The sequence below is a fragment of the Emys orbicularis genome, chromosome 13, assembly GCF_028017835.1.
Source record: "Emys orbicularis isolate rEmyOrb1 chromosome 13, rEmyOrb1.hap1, whole genome shotgun sequence".
Taxonomy (NCBI): Eukaryota; Metazoa; Chordata; order Testudines; family Emydidae; genus Emys; species Emys orbicularis.
The window spans coordinates 31,445,392-31,467,239 of record NC_088695.1 but is presented as its reverse complement, the minus strand read 5'-3'; the positions used below and the strand labels follow the sequence as shown (position 1 = coordinate 31,467,239).

The 21,848-nt window shown below is 43.4% G+C and overlaps 1 protein-coding gene across 1 annotated transcript; it reads left to right on the top strand.

The window, feature by feature from the left end:
• The first annotated feature begins 3,353 nt into the window (after positions 1 to 3,353).
• On the top strand, positions 3,354 to 20,647 carry LOC135888118 (ketosamine-3-kinase-like). Its single transcript, XM_065415924.1, has 6 exons — positions 3,354 to 3,494; positions 7,499 to 7,650; positions 18,047 to 18,138; positions 18,631 to 18,713; positions 19,541 to 19,663; positions 20,292 to 20,647. Exons 1-6 carry the CDS (start codon positions 3,354 to 3,356, stop codon positions 20,628 to 20,630), a joined length of 930 nt encoding a protein of 309 aa, XP_065271996.1. The 3' UTR covers positions 20,631 to 20,647.
• Positions 20,648 to 21,848: the final 1,201 nt, after the last annotated feature.

Sequence of the window (21,848 nt, the reverse complement as noted above, 5' to 3'; positions counted from 1 at the left end):
CCTTTGGTCCTTATCTCCTGCTGGGCCACGATTCCCTCTCCTCTCCCCCCTGCCCCACACGCAAAGCAGTGACTACTCTTTAGTTCACATTTTTTTCTGGGGTTCAGCTTTCTCCCCCATGCAGTCTGTAAAGCACAGGGCCGGCTCTGGCTTTTTGGCCGCCCCAAGCAAAAAAAAAACGGGGCGGCCAGAACGGCAAAGCAAAAAAAAAAAACAACCTGCGGCGCGGCCGCAGCGCGGATACAGGGGGACCGGCTGGGGGGGGGGGGGAGCGGACAGGAGAGAGAGAAGGGGGCTGCCAGGGCTACAGCAGGGGCGCTGCCACGCGGCCCCTCCCGCTGCGCTGCCGCCTGCTGCGAGGGCTCCGCTCCGGTCAGCGGGGAGGGAAGGAAGAGGACTGCCCTGCAGGGCGCTCTGGTTCTCCGCGCCGCCGCCCCCTACAGGGCGGCCAGGACGGAACAAAAAAAAAAAAGGGGGGGGGGGCCGTGCCGCCCTAGGATTGGGCAGAATGCCGCCTCGAACAATCTTTTTATTGTTTTCATTGTTTTTATTTCAGAAGGTTGAAAAAGCTACTAGGGGGGAAGCTGTTCTAGACTTGATTTTAACAAATAGGGAGGAACTCGTTGAGAATTTGAAAGTAGAAAGCAGCTTGGGTGAAAGTGATCATGAAATCATAGAGTTTGCAATTCTAAGGAAGGGTAGAAGGGAGAATAGCAAAATAGAGACAATGGATTTCAGGAAGGCAGATTTTGGTAAGCTCAGAGAGCTGATAGGTAAGGTCCCATGGGAATCAAGACTGAGGGGAAAAACAACTGAGGAGAGTTGGCAGTTTTTCAAAGGGACACTATTAAGGGCCCAAAAGCAAGCTATTCCGCTGGTTAGGAAAGATAGAAAATGTGGCAAAAGACCACCTTGGCTTAACCACGAGATCTTGCATGATCTAAAAAATAAAAAGGAGTCATATAAAAAATGGAAACTAGGACAGATTACAAAGGATGAATATAGGCAAACAACACAGGAATGCAGGGGCAAGATTAGAAAGGCAAAGGCACAAAATGAGCTCAAACTAGCTACAGGAATAAATGGAAACAAGAAGACTTTTTATCAATACATTAGAAGCAAGAGGAAGACCAAAGACAGGGTAGGCACACTGCTTAGTGAAGAGGGAGAAACAGTAACAGGAAACTTGGAAATGGCAGAGATGCTTAATGACTTCTTTGTTTCGGTCTTCACCGAGAAGTCTGAAGGAATGCCTAACATAGTGAATGCTAATGGGAAGGGGGTAGGTTTAGCAGATAAAATAAAAAAAGAACAAGTTAAAAATCACTTAGAAAAGTTAGATGCCTGCAAGTCACCAGGGCCTGATGAAATGCATCCTAGAATACTCAAGGAGCTAATAGAGGAGGTATCTGAGCCTCTAGCTATTATCTTTGGAAAATCATGGGAGACGGGAGAGATTCCAGAAGACTGGAAAAGGGCAAATATAGTGCTCATCTATAAAAAGGGAAATAAAAACAACCCAGGAAACTACAGACCAGTTAGTTTAACTTCTGTGCCAGGGAAGATAATGGAGCAAGTAATTAAGGAAATCATCTGCAAACACTTGGAAGGTGGTAAGGTGATAGGGAACAGCCAGCATGGATTTGTAAAGAACAAATCATGTCAAACCAATCTGATAGCTTTCTTTGATAGGATAACGAGTCTTGTGGATAAGGGAGAAGCTGTGGATGTGGTATACCTAGACTTTAGTAAGGCATTTGATACGGTCTCGCATGATATTCTTATCGATAAACTAGGCAAATACAATTTAGATGGGGCTACTATAAGATGGGTGCATAACTGGCTGGATAACCGTACTCAGAGGGTTGTTATTAATGGTTCCCAATCCTGCTGGAAAGGCATAACGAGTGGGGTTCCGCAGGGGTCTGTTTTGGGACCGGCTCTGTTCAATATCTTCATTAATGACTTAGATATTGGCATAGAAAGTACGCTTATTAAGTTTGCGGATGATACCAAACTGGGAGGGATTGCAACTGCTTTGGAGGACAGGGTCATAATTCAAAATGATCTGGACAAATTGGAGAAATGGTCTGAGGTAAACAGGATGAAGTTTAACAAAGACAAATGCAAAGGAAGAAAAAATCACTTAGGAAGAAAAAATCAGTTTCACACATACAGAATGGGAAGAGACTGTCTAGGAAGGAGTACGGCAGAAAGGGATCTAGGGGTTATAGTGGACCACAAGCTAAATATGAGTCAACAGTGTGATGCTGTTGCAAAAAAAGCAAACATGATTCTGGGATGTATTAACAGGTGTGTTGTGAGCAAGACACGAGAAGTCATTCTTCCGCTCTACTCTGCTCTGGTTAGGCCTCAGCTGGAGTATTGTGTCCAGTTCTGGGCACCGCATTTCAAGAAAGATGTGGAGAAATTGGAAAGGGTCCAGAGAAGAGCAACAAGAATGATTAAAGGTCTTGAGAACATGACCTATGAAGGAAGGCTGAAAGAATTGGGTTTGTTTAGTTTGGAAAAGAGAAGACAGAGGGGACATGATAGCAGTTTTCAGGTATCTAAAAGGGTGCCATAAGGAGGAGGGAGAAAACTTGTTCACCTTAGCCTCTAAGGATAGAGCAAGAAGCAATGGGCTTAAACTGCAGCAAGGGAGGTCTAGGTTGGACATTAGGAAAAAGTTCCTAACTGTCAGGGTGGTTAAACACTGGAATAAATTGCCTAGGGAGGTTGTGGCATCTCCATCTCTGGAGATATTTAAGAGTAGGTTAGATAAATGTCTATCAGGGATGGTCTAGACAGTATTTGGTCCTGCCATGCGGGCAGGGGACTGGACTCGATGACCTCTCGAGGTCCCTTCCAGTCCTAGAATCTATGAATCTGCCGCCCCAAGCACCAGCTTGCTCAGCTAGAGCCTGGAGCCGGCCTGGTAAAGCAGCAACCCCTTCCCCCACCCACAGCACCTATCTGCCCTCCAATTCACTGACCCCAGCATCAGTCACTATCTGCCTGCCCCAATGCAAAGCAGTTTCCCCTCCCCCTCAGCCCTTCTCTTCTGCCCCACAGCAATGATTCCCCCTCGGTCCCTCTCTGCCCCCCCAATACAAAGCCGTGGTCCCCCAGCCCCGGCAGCTCCCACAGAACAGGCAGCCTCGCGCCCTAATCCCCAGCGCCCTCCCGGGGACTCAGATCCAGCCGGTGACTGCCGAGGCGGCTGTCACTGCGCATGCCCAGTGATAGCAAGGGAGGAGGCTCCTGGCGCCCTAGCGGCCGGGCTGCTGCAGCTGCTCTGCTCGGCGCGCGCCCCGCCCGCCCCGGCTCGTGAGGGCCGCCAGGGGAGTAGCATGGAGGCCGCGCTGAAGCGGGAGCTGGGCACCTCAGTGCTGCGGCCCACGGGCCACTCGGGCGGCGGCTGCATCAGCCAGGGCCAGAGCTACGACACCGACGGGGGCCGGGTCTATGTGAAGAGCAACTCCAAGGCGGAGGTGCAGGGGGACTGCGTTAGCGGCGGGCCCGGGGCTCCCCTGGGGGCTGGGTTAGCGGCGGGCAATTGGGCAGGGGGGTTCACTGGGGGCTTGCATACTGAGCAGGGGTTTCACTGGGAGCTTGGATGCTCCTGCAGTTCTTTTGGGTAATGGGACTAATTGGAGGGCTGTTCGTGCTAAAAATGAGCTGGCTTCACCTTTCAGGATTGGATGGAGAGAGCATTGCTTAGGCTCGGGTGTAAGAGTGAGTAGTTGCAGAGCTGGCTGTACCACGCAGGAGGTTGCTTAGGGGCAGCAAAATGCCTAGTAATTCCTGTGTGAAGGACCGTGCTGGGTGGATGTTTGCTAGCCTGCCTAAGGCAGTACTATTCCAAGAGCTGGGTTGGGGCATAGTTAGGCTTATGCCACATGCTTGGAGATACAGACTCCATCTTCTGGGTGGGATGGAATTAAGTATCTATCTTCATTGACCGCTAGGGTGGGTGGCAGCATCTGGTGGTCCTTGAGGTGAGCAGCTGTATGTGTATCAGGCACCTGGCAATATCAGCTAGCCATAGACTGCAGCACAGTGGTATATTTAATGTCCTTCATGATAACATGGCAATGGTAATGCTCGCTACAGATATTATTGTGCCCCATCACTTTACTACAAAGGTCTGAAATAGACTGCTTTATCCTTTCTAATGTATTGGGGATGTAATCATAGAATTATAGAACTGGAAGGGACCTCGAGAGGTCATCTAGTCCAGTCCCCTGCACTCAAGGCAGGACTAAGTATTATCTAGACCATCCCTGACAGGTGTTTGACTAACCTGCTCTTAAAAATCTCCAATGATGGAGATTCCACCACCTCCCTAGGCAATTTAGTCCAGTGCTTAACCACTCTGACAATTAGGAAGTTTTTCCTAATGTCCAACCTAAACCACCCTTGCTGCAATTTAATCCCATTGCTTCTTCTCCTATCCTCAGCAGTTAAGAAGAAAATTTTTTCTCCCTCCTCCTTGTAACAACCTTTTATGTACTTGAAAACTGTTATCATGTCCCCTCTCGATCTTCTCTTTTCCAGACTAAACAAACCCAATTTTTTCAATCTTCCCTCATAGGTCATGTTTTCCAGACCTTTAATCTTTAATTTTTGTTGCTCTTCTCTGGACTTCCTCCAGTTTGTCCACATCTTTCCTGAAATGTGGCGCCTAGAACTGGACACAATGCTCCAGTTGAGGCCTAATCAGCGTGGAGTAGAGTGGAAGAATTACTTCTCGTGTTTTGCTTACAATAATCCTGGGTCCTGTACTAGTCAGTATTTTTGGATAATGGAGCAAGAGTATGCTTATAACGTTTGCAGATGACACTGAGCTGGGAGGGGTTGCAGGCACTTTTGAGGACAGGATTAGAATTCAAAACAACCATGACAAATTAGAGAACTGTTCTGAAATTAACAAGATGAAATTCAGTACTTCACTTAGGAAGTAAAAATCAAATGCACAACTACAAAATGGGGAATAATTGTCTAGTACTGATTAAAAGGATCTGGGGGTTATAGTGGATCACAAATTAAACACGAGTCAACAATGATGCAGTTGCGAAAAAGTCTAATATCCTTCTGGGCTGTATTAACAGGAATGTCATATGTAAGACAGCGGTACTTGGCACTGGTGAGGCCTAAACTGGAGTATTGTGTCCAGTTCTGGGCGCCACACTTTAGGAAAGCTGTGGACAATTTGGACAGAGTCTAGGGGAGAACAACAACAATTATAACAAACCTGATGTATGAGGAAAGGTAAAAAACAACAACAACTTAGTCTTGAGAAAAGACCAAAGGGGACCTGATAACAATCTTCAAATATGTTAATGGCTATTATTAAGCAGATAGATGGTGGTTGATTGTTCTCCATGTCTGTTCGTTGAAGGTTGGACAAGGAGTAATCAGCTTAATCTGCAGCAAGGGAGATTTAGGTTCAATATTAGGAAAAACTTTCTAACTTCAAGGATAGTTAAGCTCTGGAATAGGCTTCCAAGGGAGGTTGTGAAATCCCAGTCTTTGGAAGCATTTAAGAACAGGCTAAACACCTGTCATGGTGTTTGGTCCTGCCTAGCGCAAGAGGCTGGATTAGATGATTTCTCTAGGTCCCTTCCAGTCCTACATTTCTATGTTTCTGTGATTCTTTAGGATGTAAGTCAGTCTGTAACTGCCTGCACTTAGGAAGAAACTTCCCTTATGGACCAGGGTTTTCCATAATTGTGTTTGATGGGGTTTCTTGCATATTCTTTTGCAGTATCTGGTATAAGCCATTGTGTGAGACAGGATACTGCATTAGATGAAACATTGGTCTTATACAGAATGTTAGTTCTGTGTTTCTGTTGGAAGTGAGGAAAATTATAAGAGGAAGATATTCTAAGGGTACACTTGATTTAGGCCCTAGGTGGAAGGAGAACAATGGGCATATGCAAGAAAGCACGAACTATTTACCTGTAGTACAACAACTGTCCACTATGTCTGTTCCCAGTCTTTCTACCCTTTCCTGCTTGGCTGTATGAGCAGCAGGGTAACAATGTCACTCAAGTATGCTGAGGTCCCAGCTAGAAAGGTGATGAAAGGGCTTGTTGTCTAGTAGTAGACTTAGAGCACCTAATAGTGATGGCAACCTAGTACTTCCATTTGGGCCTCAGTTAATACATACAACATTCTGTTTGGCAATAATTCTTTCAGCACATTTGGGAGTGCTTGAGAGAACTAGGAGCAGGATGGTGTTGAGTAACAAAGGAGAGGTGTTATTTTAAACAAAAAAGTCAGAAGACCTGGATTAATTTGCTATTCAGTTGGCCACTGTTTTCTATGCTTTTGCATGTGTCTATAAATGCAGAGTGCTGATGAAAGCAAACTTCACCTGACCGTATTATAATGCTGTGCTGTGTATGCAGCAACGTGCTATATCAGCAGTTGTATTATAAATGTTTGTTTTTAGTTATTTACTCTATCAAAATTTGCAACTGGCTTAAGCCTGGCATAATATTTCAGGCAGAGATACAAATGCCTACATTGGTTAAATAAAATTGTAAGTCATAAAGTATCAAACTCCTTAATAGATAATCCAAGAATTCTTACTTGCCTCCAGTCTGGGGAGTTTGTAATCAATGCCCACTGCAGTTTGTCCTGTGACTTTAATTCCTGTATCTGGCCCCAAACTGTTCTGTTGCTATTTTATTCACTAGGCAGTTATATTTAATTAGTTTCATTAATGCTTATAGCATAGACTGCAGCTTCTCTAAGAGACCTTTTGTCCAACCCTTTCTCTCTTTGAGTAGTATTTACTTATGTGATTAGTCCCATTGAAGTCAATGGAGAGTAAGTACTACTCAACATGTATGGCATTGGCAGAATAAGGACCTAAAGTTATAACTTGACGAGATTCTCACTTGAAAGAACATCACAGCTGCAGGTTAGCCACAAAGTCATTCTTTATATTTCTGCTGAGAACACAAACTTAAGGGATGGCAGCAGCTATTTTAATATTTGTAGCTAGACTTTTAGGTAGACTGTTAATTTTGTGCAAAGCTACACAGAATACCAACACCTAACACCGTCCTTTTAATGTATCTATTGATTGTATCCATTTTTCTACACAGATGCTGCACATCACGTTAACACAGTATTTTTGTCAGCAGTATGCATGTGAACTCTGTTCCATGAATGGAGATGGACCCTCCGATGTGTGACCCAGGCTTTGATTCAATTGTTGAGTTATTTGCCTGACCCTATAAAATGCTAGACGCCACACTGCTTCTATAGGGGCAGGTTTATGGATAGGAACTTCTGTAATTCTGAAATTATTATAGGTCAGACTTAGCAGTGTAGGTATCACAACTCTGGACCGCAGGTATCTTGTATCTGCTCTAGCCAAAAACAAGCTATTCTCTGTTTAAAATGTTTACTTGGGGAAAGACCCTTCATTTAGCCATAAGAGCATTCAAGGGGAGTGACGCTTTTCCTTTGTATTTGACAGGCCAGAAGAATGTTTGAGGGAGAAATGGAAAGTTTGTCAGCCATCCTACAAACACAGACAGTAAAGGTGCCCAAACCCATCAAAGTTATAGACGTGCCAGGAGGCAGCACTCTATTTGTGATGGAGCATTTGGAAATGAGGAGTCTTAACAGGTAAATTCTAATTGTGTCATTGCTTCTTGCTGTGACCAGAAATTTAGATTTAAGGGAAACCATTTAAATTACTTGTTTTGGGGATGAAAATCCATTTTGATATGTTGTTTTTTTCGCTAGATCTGGGACAGGAGGGGAAGCTGCACTCTGTATATGGTGCCCCTTAGTATCTCACAATACTTTTATACCATGAATCAATCATAAACTGAAGAGAAGCTCCAGTTATTGGGAAGAGACAGGTAATAGTTATGGGGGATTCAATCATTAGAAACATAGATAGCTGGGTTTGCGATGACCGGGAGAAACATATGGTGATTTGCCTGCCTTGTGCAAAGGTTGCGGATCTCTCGAGACATGTAGGTCAGGGGTTGACAAACTTTTTGGCCTGAGGGACACATTGGGGTTCCGAAACTATATGGAGGGCTAGGTAGGGCAGGCTGTGCCTCCCCAAACAGCCTGGCCACCACCCCCTATCCGCCCCCTCCCATTTCCCGCCCCCTGACTGCCCCCCTCAAAACCCCCGATCCATCCAACCCCCTCCTGCTTCCTGTCCCCTGACTGCCCCAACCCCTATCCACACCCCCACTCCCTGACAGGCCCCCCAGGACTCCCACGCATATCAAATCACTCCCTGTCCCCTGACTGCCCCCTGGGACCCTCTGCCCCTTATTCAACCCCCCCACTCCCCGCCCCCTTACCATGCTTCTCAGAGCACCAGGACTGGCAGCCGCGCCGCCCGACAAGAGCCAGCCACGCCGCCGCGCTGCCCGGCAGGAGCTCACAGCCCTGCTGCCCGGAGCGCTAGCGGCACAGCGAGCTGAGGCTGCGGGGGAAGGGGGACAGCAGGGAAGAGGCCGGGGGCTGGCTAGCCTCCCCGGCCGGGAGCTCAAGGGCCAGGCCTTAGTTTGCCCACCTCTGACCTAGATAGACTTATGTGTAGTGCTGGGGAGGAGCCGGCGGTCGTGATACATGTAGGTACCAGTCTCATGGGGAAAGATAGGAGAGAGGTCCTGGAGGCAAAATTTAGGCTGTTAGGTAAGAGATTGAAGTCCAGGACCTCCATGATAGCATTCTCTGAAATGCTTCCAGTTCCCTGTGCAGGGCCAGTTACATAGGCAGAACTGCAGGGTCTCAATGCGTGGATGAGACAATGGTCTAGGGAGGAGGGGTTTAGATCTATTAGGACCTGGGGAAACTTTTGGGAAAGGGGGAGCCTATACAGAAAGAATGGGCTCCACCTTAACCAAAATGGAACCAGATTGCGGGCACTTATAATTAAAAAGGTCATAGAGCAGTTTTAAAACTAAGGGCTGGGGGAAAGCCGACAGGTGCAGAAGAGCAGGTGGTTCAGACAAACACATCCCTTAGGGGAGGATCTATTAATGGAAATTCTCTGTCATAGTAAGGAGGAGAGGATGGAAGATGATAAAATACGGGTAGGATCTGATGAGAAACAGTCTAATGAAAAAGAGTCCCATTCAATTACATCATGTAATGACAGACAGCTAAAAAGTGACAAGTTTTTAAAATGCTTATATGCAAATGCTAGAAGTCTAAATAATAAGATGGGTGAACTAGAGTGCCTTGAATTAAATGAGAATTTTGATATAATAGGCATCACAGAAACTTGGTGGAATGAGGATAATCAATGGGATACAGTAATACCAGGGTACAAAATATATTGGAAGGACAGAACAGGTCATGCTGGTGGGGGAGTGGCACTATATGTGAAAGAAAGCGTAGAATCAAATGAAATAAAAATCTTAAATGAGCCAAACTGTACCATAGAATCTCTATGGATAGTAATTCCATGCTCTAATAATAAGAATATAGCAGTAGGGATATATTACTGACCACCTGACCAGGATGGTGATAGTGACTATGAAATGCTCACGGAGATTAAAGAGGCTATAAAAGCCAAAGACTCAAAAAGTAATAGCAAAAATTTTTTTAAGTACATCAGAAGCAGGAAGCCTGCTTAACAACCATTGGGACCACTGGACGATTGAGCGGCTAAAGGAGCACTTTAGGCAGATAAGGCCATTGCGGAGAAAGTAATTGAATTCTTTGCATCAGTCTTCATGGCTGAGGATGTGAGAGAGATTCCCAAACCTGAGCCATTCTGTTCAGGTGACAAATCTGAGGAACTGTTCCAGATTGAGGTGTCATTAGAGGAGGTTTTGGAACAAATTGATAAACTAAACAATAAAAAGTCACCAGGATCAGATGGTATTCACCCAAGAGTTCTGAAGGAACTCAAATGTGAAATTGCAGAACTACTAACAGTAGTTTGTAACCTATCATTTAAATCAGCTTCTGCACCAAATGACAGGAGGATAGGTAATGTGACTCCAATTTTTAAAAAGGGCTCCAGAGGTGATCCTGGCAATTACAGGCTGGTAAGCCTGACTTCAGTACTGGGCAAACTGGTTGAAACTATAGTAAAGAACAAAATTGTCAGACATATAGATGAACATAATTTGTTGGGGGAAAAGTCAACATGGTTTTTGTAGAGGAAAATCATGCCTCAGCAATCTACAAGAATTCTTTGAGGGGGTCAAGAAGCATGTGGACAAGGGGGATCCAGTGGATATAGTGTACTTAGATTTTCAGAAAGCCTTTGACAAGGTCCCTCACCAAAGACGCTTAAGCAAAGAAAGCTGTCATGGGATAAGAGGAAAGATCCTCTCATGGATTGGTAACTGGTTAAAAGATAGGAAACAAAGGGTAGGAATAAATGATCAGTTTTCAGAATGGAGAGGGGTGAATAGTGGTGTCCCCCAGGGGTCTGTACTGGGACCAGTCCTATTCAACATATTCATAAATGATGTGGAAAAAGGGGTGAACAGAGAGGTGGCAAAATTTGCAGATGATACAAAACTACTCAAGATAGTTAAGTCCCAAGCAGACTGCAAAGAGCTACAAAAGGATCTCACAAAACTGGGTGACTGGGCAACAGAATGGCAGATGAAATTCAGTGTTGATAAATGCAAAGTAATGCACATTGGAAAACATAATCCCAACTATACATGTAAAATGATGGGGTCTAAATTAGCTGTTACCACTTACAAAAGAGATCTTGGTGTCATTGTGGATAGTTCTCTGCAAACATACACTCAATGTGCAGCAGCAGTCAAAAAATGAACAGAATGGGAATCATTAAGAAAGGGATTGATAATAAGACAGAAAATATCATATTGCCTATATATAAATCCATAGTATGCCCACATCTTGAATATTGCGTGCAGATGTGGTCACCCCATCTCAAAAAATATATATTGGAATTGGAAAAGGTTCAGAAAAAGTCAACAAAAATTATTAGGGGTATGGAACGGTTGCCATATGAGTAGAGATTAACAAGACTGGGAATTTTCAGCTTGGAAAATAAATGACTAAAGGGGGATATGATAGAGGTCTATAAAATCATGACTGGTGTGGAGAAAGTAAATGAGGAAGTGTTATTTAATCCTTTTCATAACAGAAGAACTAGGGGTCACTCAATGAAATTAATAGGCAGCAGGTTTAAAACAAACAAACGGAAGTATTTTTTCACACAATGCACAGTCAACCTGTGGAACTCTTTGCCAGAGGATGTTGTGAAGGCAAAGACTATAACAGGGTTCAAAAAAGAACTAGATAAGTTCATGGAGGATAGGTCCATCAGGAGCTATTAGCCAGGATGGGCAGGAATGGTGTCCCTAGCCTCTGTTTGCCAGAAGCTGGGAATGGGTGACAAGGCATGGATCATTTGATGATTACACTGCTCTACAGCCAAAATGCTTCTGAAATAAATGTAGTCAAACTTTACCAATTCTGGGTCACTGAGAACGAAAATGATGCTTAAAATTGTTGATTGGCTCTAGTTTTCAAGATATGCTATTGGGTCAGTATATACGACCCTTGACTTGGGAATGGCGGAGGATAAGTGAGTTATAAAGGGAAGGGATCTCAGTTTAAACCAGAAATGACTAAAATACATCTTTGACTGGATCTATGAATAAATCTATGACTGGGTTTGGACAGTACTTGCTTTTTAGGCAAAACAATGATGCAATCTGAAGCTGGTATTGCGTCATACATGATATGAATTGCATCATGTTATTCCTAGAAGTCATGGATGATGCAATCATAACGAAGCTTACATCACTCTGCTGAACAAATTGCCCTATATCAGCTCTAGAAATCATACAGTGTCGTGCTCTCTTATTTGTCAGTGTTTGATTTTGCAAAGGGACACATTTCTGTTTAGCCAAAGTGAGCAGAGATGCCTTGTACTTGTGTGAACAGTGCAGTTAATTTCTGCTATGTTTGTGGTGAAGTGACTTTTGCATCACAAAAGCGCGGTATAACCACTATGGTTAAGAAAGCCTATCACCTTTATTTTGGCTGCAAAATTGGAGATCAGGACAAGAGGTGGGCCCTACACATATGCTGCAACACTTGTGCAACAAATCTTCGCCAGTGGTTGAACAGGAAAAGGAAATCTATGCCTTTTGCAGTGCCAATGATTTGGAGAGAGCCAACAGATCATACCAGCAATTGTGACTTCTGCATGGTGCCTCCAGTTGGGAAAGGTGTGTCAAAGAAGAAAAAGTGGACTGTGCATTATCCAAACATTCCATTAGCTATACGCCCAGTACCCCACGGAGAAGGACTGCCGGTTCCTGATGCACCAGAATCATTCTCACTTGAGTCAGACGAAGAAGAGGAAGAGGATGAAACTTCTGGTCCTGAACCATCAATGTCACAGGACCCACATTTTCTCCCATCCTCCTCCTCTGAATCACACCTCATAACACAAGGTGAACTGAATGACCTTGTCAGGGATTTGGAACTACCCAAGAGTAAGGCAGAGCTGTTGGGCTCCAGACTACAGCAGTGGAATCTCCTGGCAGGTGATGTTAGGGTTTCCATGTTCCGTGACCATCAAAAGGATCTTGTCCCATTCTTCTTCATGGAAGGTGATCTTGTAGCCTGCAACAACATCGATGGTGTGATGGCAGCCCTCAACATCGTTCACGATCCAGATGAGTGGAGACTGTTCATTGATTCATCGAAGACGAGTCTTAAAGCTGTTTTACTGCATAATAGCAATGTTTTGCCATCAATTCCAGTTGGTCATGCAGTCCATATGAAGGAAACCTATGACAACATGAAACAACTTTTGAGGTGCATAAACTATGACCAACATCAGTGGCAGCTTTGTGGCGATTTGAAGGTTGTTGCTCTCTTGCTTGGTCTGCAGACTGGATACACAAAGTACTGCCGTTTTCTCTGCGAATGGGATAGTCGTGCAAGAGATTCCCACTACATCAAGAAAGATTGGCCACTCCGACAGTCATTGGAGCCTGGGAGGAAAAGTGTTCAGCATCCACCACTTGTTGAATCAAGGAAGATTTTGTTACCACCCTTACACATCAAGCTGGGTCTGATGAAGAACTTTGTCAAGGCCATTGACAAAACACAAGCAGCTTTCAAGTGCCTCCGTGGAAAATTTCCAAGGTTAAGTGAAGCTAAGATAAAGGAAGGTGTCTTTGTTGGTCCTCAGATTCGTGAACTTCTTCGAGATGATGCATTTGACCATGCACTGCGTGGCAAGGAAAAGACGGCATGGAAAGCCTTCCAGTTAATGGCAATAAATTTTCTCAGAAACAACAAGGCAGACAATTACAGGTTGTTGGTGGAAAACCTCCTCAAGGCATACAAAAGCCTTGGTTGCAACATGTCACTAAAGATACCTTTTTTGCACTCTCATCTAGATTTTTTCCCACCGAACTGCGGAGCAGTGAGCGACGAGCACGGCGAGCGATTTCACCAGGACATTGCAACAATGGAGAAACGCTATCAGGGCAAATGGAGCCCATCAATGCTTGCAGACTATTGCTGGACAGTGACAAGAGATGCTCCATTTAATGAATACAAGAGACAAGCCAAGAAGCGCCGAGTAGACACTGAATAGGACTAAACTATGTACAGCATAGTTTTTTGCCTTTTGTTTCATAATAAATTTTATTTATATAACCCTTTTGCTGATTTTTAAAGTGTTACATAAACAGGACAGGTGAAATATTATCATGTAAAGCAACCATAAACACATGAAGAGACCTAGGTTTACAATTTAAAACTCTACTATCTACACAATATACATAGACATAAAATGTAAAAACTTAAATATCTTAGAAACAGTAGCCAATCAGTTGTTTTAATTGTCATATTTGAATTCAGCACATCAAAATACATAATAAATAGAACATTTTATCTCTGAAGCAGACGACTTCTCAAAAATTGTAGACCAGTGTTATCTGTTCTGTTCATTCCCTCTGGGGCACCTGGCATTGGCCACTGTCGGAAGACAGGATACTGGGCTAGATGGACCTTTGGTCTAACCCAGTATGGCTGTTCTTATGAAGATTTCAGAGTAAGAATTGTGGGAGTTAGGGAAAAGAACTATGAGATCATCTTGCCATGTGATTCTCACCTTTGGGGGATATGAAGCACTATTTATTGTTTCTTCTATAGCACAGGAGGGGTGTACATTGCACTTCCAGATAGATAAAGTTTGTGTCCTGAATATTGATAGCTTAAAATCTGAGGGCCTGATTGTCCCCTTTCCTGGAAGAAAACCCACTATGGAGGTTGTTCTCAGTTGTTCCATCAGGGAGCTGAGTTGCGCCCTCCTCACCCCTCTGGGCTTCTGCAGCTGGCTTAGAGAGCTCATCAAGTAGCAGGGCTGCAGAAATGTAATAGTGTTTGGTCGCACTACAGATCCTCCTTGATCTGTGCTGGGCTCAGGCGATAGAGATGCATGTCTGCTCAGTTTGCTCACTCCTCCTCTTGCCCCCTGCTGTCTTGGCGGATGCTCAGATTCATGGGGAGCCCACCGTGAGGTCCAGGGAATCAAAGGGATCCTGCTGCAAAGGTGGCTGAACTCCCTTTCTGTGAAAGTTGGGGAGAGATGAGCATGAATATGACCCTTGATGTACTAATTTCAGAGGTATGATCAGGCCCCGTGTTAGAACAGGAACAACGAGAAGAGATGACAATGCACTGGATTCAGGGAGATGATGTGGCAGGTGAAGACTAAGAGAGTGAACATAAGGTAACTTGGGAGGCTAGTATCTTGAGTATTACATGGTAGGTTTCTATCTTGTGGGAGGAGTTGCAAAATTTTCTAGAGAATATGAGCTTGTACTTGGAAAAAGTCTAAGAATGGAGGGTTAGAATGAGAGGGCAGAGGAGATGGATATGAGCTCAGAAGTCAAGAGGAGCAAATTCATATGGAGTTTTAAGCAGAAGGATAACTTTCAATTCTGTTTGGAGATAGATAGGAAGCCAGTGAAGGTGCTACAGGAGATTTGGTCTTGTTTCCTGGAGGGTGAGAGCAGTCTAGCTTTAGCATTCTGGTCTCTGATGTAGAGAGGAGAGGTCTCGGAGAGCCTTAAAATTGCAATAAATGAGGCATGAAATGATGAAAAGAATAGACACTTTAGCAGAGGTAGAGCCCAGGAAAGAGTAAATCCAACTTATCCCCTGCCTCTAAAATGTATCTGGAGGTACAAAAACTAATAGGCTATATGATGCATGATCTTCTCACAGGCTGATGGTCTACAATTTTTGAGAAATCGTCTGCTTCAGAGATAAAATGTGCTATTTATTATGTATTTTGATGTGCTGAATTCAAATATGACAATTAAAACAACTGATTGGCTACTGTTTCTAAGATATTTAAGTTTTTACATTTTATGTCTATGTATATTGTGTAGATAGTAGAGTTTTAAATTGTAAACCTAGGTCTTTTCATGTGTTTATGGTTGCTTTACATGATAATATTTCACCTGTCCTGTTTATGTAACACTTTAAAAATCAGCAAAAGGGTTATATAAATAAAATTTATTATGAAACAAAAGGCAAAAAACTATGCTGTACATAGTTTAGTCCTATTCAGTGTCTACTCGGCGCTTCTTGGCTTGTCTCTTGTATTCATTAAATGGAGCATCTCTTGTCACTGTCCAGCAATAGTCTGCAAGCATTGATGGGCTCCATTTGCCCTGATAGCGTTTCTCCATTGTTGCAATGTCCTGGTGAAATCGCTCGCCGTGCTCGTCGCTCACTGCTCCGCAGTTCGGTGGGAAAAAATCTAGATGAGAGTGCAAAAAAGGTATCTTTAGTGACATGTTGCAACCAAGGCTTTTGTATGCCTTGAGGAGGTTTTCCACCAACAACCTGTAATTGTCTGCCTTGTTGTGCATGGTCAAATGCATCATCTCGAAGAAGTTCACGAATCTGAGGACCAACAAAGACACTTTCCTTTATCTTAGCTTCACTTAACCTTGGAAATTTTCCACGGAGGCACTTGAAAGCTGCTTGTGTTTTGTCAATGGCCTTGACAAAGTTCTTCATCAGACCCAGCTTGATGTGTAAGGGTGGTAACAAAATCTTCCTTGATTCAACAAGTGGTGGATGCTGAACACTTTTCCTCCCAGGCTCCAATGACTGTCGGAGTGGCCAATCTTTCTTGATGTAGTGGGAATCTCTTGCACAACTATCCCATTCACAGAGAAAACGGCAGTACTTTGTGTATCCAGTCTGCAGACCAAGCAAGAGAGCAACAACCTTCAAATCGCCACAAAGCTGCCACTGATGTTGGTCATAGTTTATGCACCTCAAAAGTTGTTTCATGTTGTCATAGGTTTCCTTCATATGGACTGCATGACCAACTGGAATTGATGGCAAAACATTGCTATTATGCAGTAAAACAGCTTTAAGACTCGTCTTCGATGAATCAATGAACAGTCTTCACTCATCTGGATCGTGAACGATGTTGAGGGCTGCCATCACACCATCGATGTTGTTGCAGGCTACAAGATCACCTTCCATGAAGAAGAATGGGACAAGATCCTTTTGACGGTCACGGAACATGGAAACCCTAACATCACCTGCCAGGAGATTCCACTGCTGTAGTCTGGAGCCCAACAGCTCTGCCTTACTCTTGGGTAGTTCCAAATCCCTGACAAGGTCATTCAGTTCACCTTGTGTTATGAGGTGTGGTTCAGAGGAGGAGGATGGGAGAAAATGTGGGTCCTGTGACATTGATGGTTCAGGACCAGAAGTTTCATCCTCTTCCTCTTCCTCGTCTGACTCAAGTGAGAATGATTCTGGTGCATCAGGAACCGGCAGTCCTTCTCCGTGGGTTACTGGGCGTATAGCTGATGGAATGTTTGGATAATGCACAGTCCACTTTTTCTTCTTTGACACACCTTTCCCAACTGGAGGCACCATGCAGAAGTCACAATTGCTGGTATGATCTGTTGGCTCTCTCCAAATCATTGGCACTGCAAAAGGCATAGATTTCCTTTTCCTGTTCAACCACTGGTGAAGATTTGTTGCACAAGTGTTGCAGCATATGTGTGGGGCCCACCTCTTGTCCTGATCTCCAATTTTGCAGCCAAAATAAAGGTGATAGGCTTTCTTAACCATAGTGGTTATACTGCGCTTTTGTGATGCAAAAGTCACTTCACCATAAACATAGCAGAAGTTAACTGCACTGTTCACACAAGTACAAGGCATCTCTGCTCACTTTGGCTAAACAGAAATGTGTCCCTTTGCAAAATCAAACACTGACAAATAAGAGAGCACGACACTGTATGATTTCTCGAGCTGATATAGGGCAATTTGTTCAGCAGAGTGATGTAAGCTTCGTTATGATTGCATCATCCATGACTTCTAGGAATAACATGATGCAATTCATATCATGTATGACGCAACACCAGCTTCAGATTGCATCATTCATTGTTTTGCCTAAAAAGCAAGTACTGTCCAACCCAGTCATAGATTTATTCATAGATCCAGTCAAAGATGTATTTTAGTCATTTCTGGTTTAAATTGAGATCCCTTCCCTTTATAACTCACTTATCCTCCGCCATTCCCAAGTCAAGGGTCGTATATACTGACCCAATAGCATATCTTGAAAACTAGAGCCAATCAACAATTTTAAGCATCATTTTCGTTCTCAGTGACCCAGAATTAGTAAAGTTTGACTACATTTGTTTCAGAAGCATTTTGGCTGTAGAGCAGTGAAAAATGTACAGGCCTCATGTAGAGCTAATACATAGCAGAAATGTTGTATTGCAGTAATTACTTTGTGTTAGGGTTTCTCTCACTTTCATTTCAATGTCACATTGTGAGAAATAGCCATTGTGTCCTAATAAATGCAATTTTCAGAACTTGTTGGTCTTAAGCTTTTTTCCCCTCCTCAAAAGGATGTCTTTGCTCCAGATAGAGCATGTGGAAAAGTTCTCAGCAAATGTACATGAGTAATTCCCTGCATATCAAGATGTGAATTCACTGCTTACTATATGATTCAGTGATGCTAAAAGAACTTATTTTGGTTTCTTAGGCATTCAGCAAAGCTTGGAACACAGTTGGCTGATCTCCACCTTCACAACCAGAAACTTGGAGAGAAGATGAAGAAAGAGGGGAACACTGTTGGTACAGTACATAGTTGTCTGTAAATTTAATGACATGAAGCTAGTTAATAGATAACTTGTAAAACAGGCAGTTGCTAAAATGACCTTGTTATTTCAGGAACATGTATTTGGCTCCAATAACACTGTCATGCAAATAAACTTGGAACAAATTCCTTTTTGTATTTGAAACAAGATTCACAAATAGCAAAAAGCTCTTTATCTCTTTCGTGGGTAAAATATTTCTTAGACTTGCTGTCCCCACTATTTATTCCAGATCATTACCTACAAAAGCTTTGTTTCAGAGGCGATATATCACCAGATGATGTGATTAAGATTAAAATTTAAGCATTTCAATCTTGTCCTAAAGTTAACTGAAGGCAGTTTAATAAAGATACTGCAGTGTAAGCTGTCTGCTACCAGCAAACTACTGTATCTCCATCTGATTTAAAGCCTACCTACACTGCAAATACTTATAATCTTTGTAATCTATGTTTTTATTTTTTTGGTTTGCAAGGTAAAAGTGAGGGGCAAACAGACATCCAGTTCGTGGATCGATTTGGCTTTCATACAGTCACCTGTTGTGGCTATCTCCCACAAGTAGGTTCTGCTTAAGTCTTGGAATTTATTTAACCTATTGGCATTTCTGTTGTTTTACATTCTTAGGGATTTAAATGTAACACTTTAAGATTTTGCTATACATTTTTCTAATTGTGGAAGAGCAAATGTTTGGATTGTAAGAGATGAGTTTTTGCTTTGCTTTGGAAAACACAAAGGGCCAAGATTATTCTAGATGTAACTCCATTGATTTCAGTGGAGTTACACTAGGAATTAATATGTTCCAGATAGCTTGGAAAGCAAAAGCCCAAGACAGGGTTTGGTGCTACAGGGTTTGGGTACCTGCGATAATATCTGCTGTTGCTTTTATTCAATGAATGAGATTTTAAAGAAGACTTGAACCTTTCCTGAACACTGGTTAGAATAGACAGCTGAAATAGTAACACCTTGCACTAGACAGACATCAAGGGTATATCTACACTACCCACCGGATCGGCGGGTAGTGATCGATCTATTGGGGATCGATTTATTGCCTCTAGTGTAGACGCGATAAATCGATCCCTGATCGCTCTGCTGTCGACTCCGGAACTCCACCATGGCGAGAGGCGGAAGCGGAGTGACGGGGGAGTGGCGGCCGTCGATCCTGCGCCGCGAGGACGCGAAGTAAGTGATTCTAAGTCGATCTAAGATACGTATTCTCATATTCTCGTAGCTGAAGTTGCGTATCTTAGATCGACCCCTCCCCCCCCCCCCAGTGTAGACCAGGCCTAGGCACAAATTGTTTTATTTCCTCAAAGGCTATATTTAAAAAATGCTACCCTGTCTTATGTTGTGTGTCCAATGCCTAACCTCTGCTCCTGCTTTTCCAGGTGAATGACTGGCAGAATGACTGGGTAACTTTCTATGCCAGGCAGCGAATCCAGCCCCAGATGGATATGGTTGAAAAGAATTCAGGAGACAGGGAGGCAAGAGAACTTTGGGCACAGCTTCAGGTAGAAGAGCTCCCTGTGACTCTTAATTTATTGATAGCTAGGTGATCCATCCCCTGTCACCCATTCCCAGTTTCTGGCAAACAGAGGCTAGGGACACCATCCTCTGCTCATGGATAATAGGAGGTTTCTTACCCCTTCTTCCAGTGGAGCAGTATCTTTGAATTTGTTTGCAACTGGCTAAATTTGGCGTACTGAGTGAATTTTTAACTTTGGACTTTATAACACTGAAAAGCGGTTATGACACATACTGAAGTTAGGAAGAAATGACAAACATACAAGATGGAATCTTTAACTGAGACATTCCCCTGTATTGCAGGCTTGGGGATGGGATATACGATTGGATGACTATGGTCTTCAATCACTAGTATCTATGATTCTGTAAAAGTAGAAACCATGTTGATCCCCCTCTGAAGTTTTTAATTTTAAATGTCAAAAGGCACCAGTCTGTTTTGATTGGCAGTTAACCAGCTAATTTTTAAGAATGTTGAATTCATATTTTTAACCTTTATGTGTGTGTGTATGCTTACTCTGGTGATTTCAACATCTGCTGTCTAAAGTAACTCACACCCCACCATTCTTCATCTTGAGGCATTTCACTGGTAACTCTTGCTTTCTTTTCCCTCCCCAGCTGAAGATACCCAGTTTGTTCTGTGACTTGGAGATCGTTCCTGCTCTCCTTCATGGGGATCTGTGGGGAGGAAATGTAGCCGAGGATGACTCTGGCCCCATTATTTTTGACCCTGCCTCCTTCTATGGTCATTCAGAATATGAACTTGCGATAGCCGGGATGTTTGGTGGTTTCAGCAACTCTTTTTACTCTGCTTACCACAGTAAAATTCCCAAAGCTCCAGGGTTTGAGAAACGACTCAAACTGTATCAGCTTTTCCACTATATGAACCACTGGAACCATTTTGGATCAGGGTACAGAGGGTCTTCTCTAAACATCATGAGAAACCTGGTAAAATGACTTCACCCTCAAGCAGAGTATCTCACCCCCCACTTAGGAAAACCCACACTTGTTGGTGAGGCACCTACAATAATATTAAAACAGATTCTTGACCCTCTCCCTCTTTGCACAGCTAAAGATCTAGAATCAGAGAGTCCTGCTGAATCCCAACTGTGGCATTTTCCATCCCTTTAAGATATAGTCACTTGTTGCAGGAATAATTTATTAGTTTGCTATCCAAGGCAGTGCTAATTCCAGAGTTACATGAAAGAACTTGCAGGGTCAGGGTGTTGTTGTACAATTCTGTTTTGGCAGATTGAATCAGAGAAGAAAACTCTTGAGTGTAAATAACTTGGAAGAGGTCCTATGACTGAGACCAACTGTGCCACATATTGTTAAGTATTTGCACTTGCACATTGACTCAAAAATCAACACGAAAAGCTTGGTGAAATGGAAGGATGGCCTTTCCTCACATACCAATGCAAATGGCTGAAGGAGTTGCTCATTGAGACTTTTCTTTCTGGTTGCTTGTTCGGCCAAATTCTTTTCAGCCATGCATTTCTAGGTACAGCTACCAAAGCAATAGCATGTTAACATGAAATCCAGAAAGGAATAAAAAGTGATCAGGGCTACCCATGAACAATTTTAATATGGTTCAAATGGGTGGAGTCCTCTGCCCATCCTATTGCATAGTACTGTGTACAGACTTCTCAAATGTTTCATGTTTTGTGTGACACCATGTGTTTGGGTTTTGTTGTCTGTCCCATGTCTGCTAGTCAACCAGCTTCTAGCTAGAGCGTATTTAGAACTGATACCATCCTGCTTTTTGAATGGAGCTGTTTGATAGGGTTTCCTCTCCTGCTGGATGTCTTCAGGCAGGGCTGGCTGCATGTACACTTCCTCTGTGGAGGTACTGCTGACTGGCACACACAACTGATGATCATTTTTGTGGTTGCCATCTCCCACAAGTAAAGAGAGGGCAGTTCAGTGCCATTAGATCAGTGGGTAGTTTCCACATAATTTGTCCAGAATTCACACTGCAGGAGCCATGATGTCTCTTTTTGTATTTCCAAGAGCCCCACAAACTGCACTACTTAGCTGTTGGCACTAGGCATTCAAGACCAAGGGAAGTCAAACTTGGACTGTTGATGCATGTAAGAGCATCTCACCACTTAATATCTGTGTCACTAAAATTTCTTCAAAGAATTAATGCAGGAAAACATTAGGTTGCAGGATAGT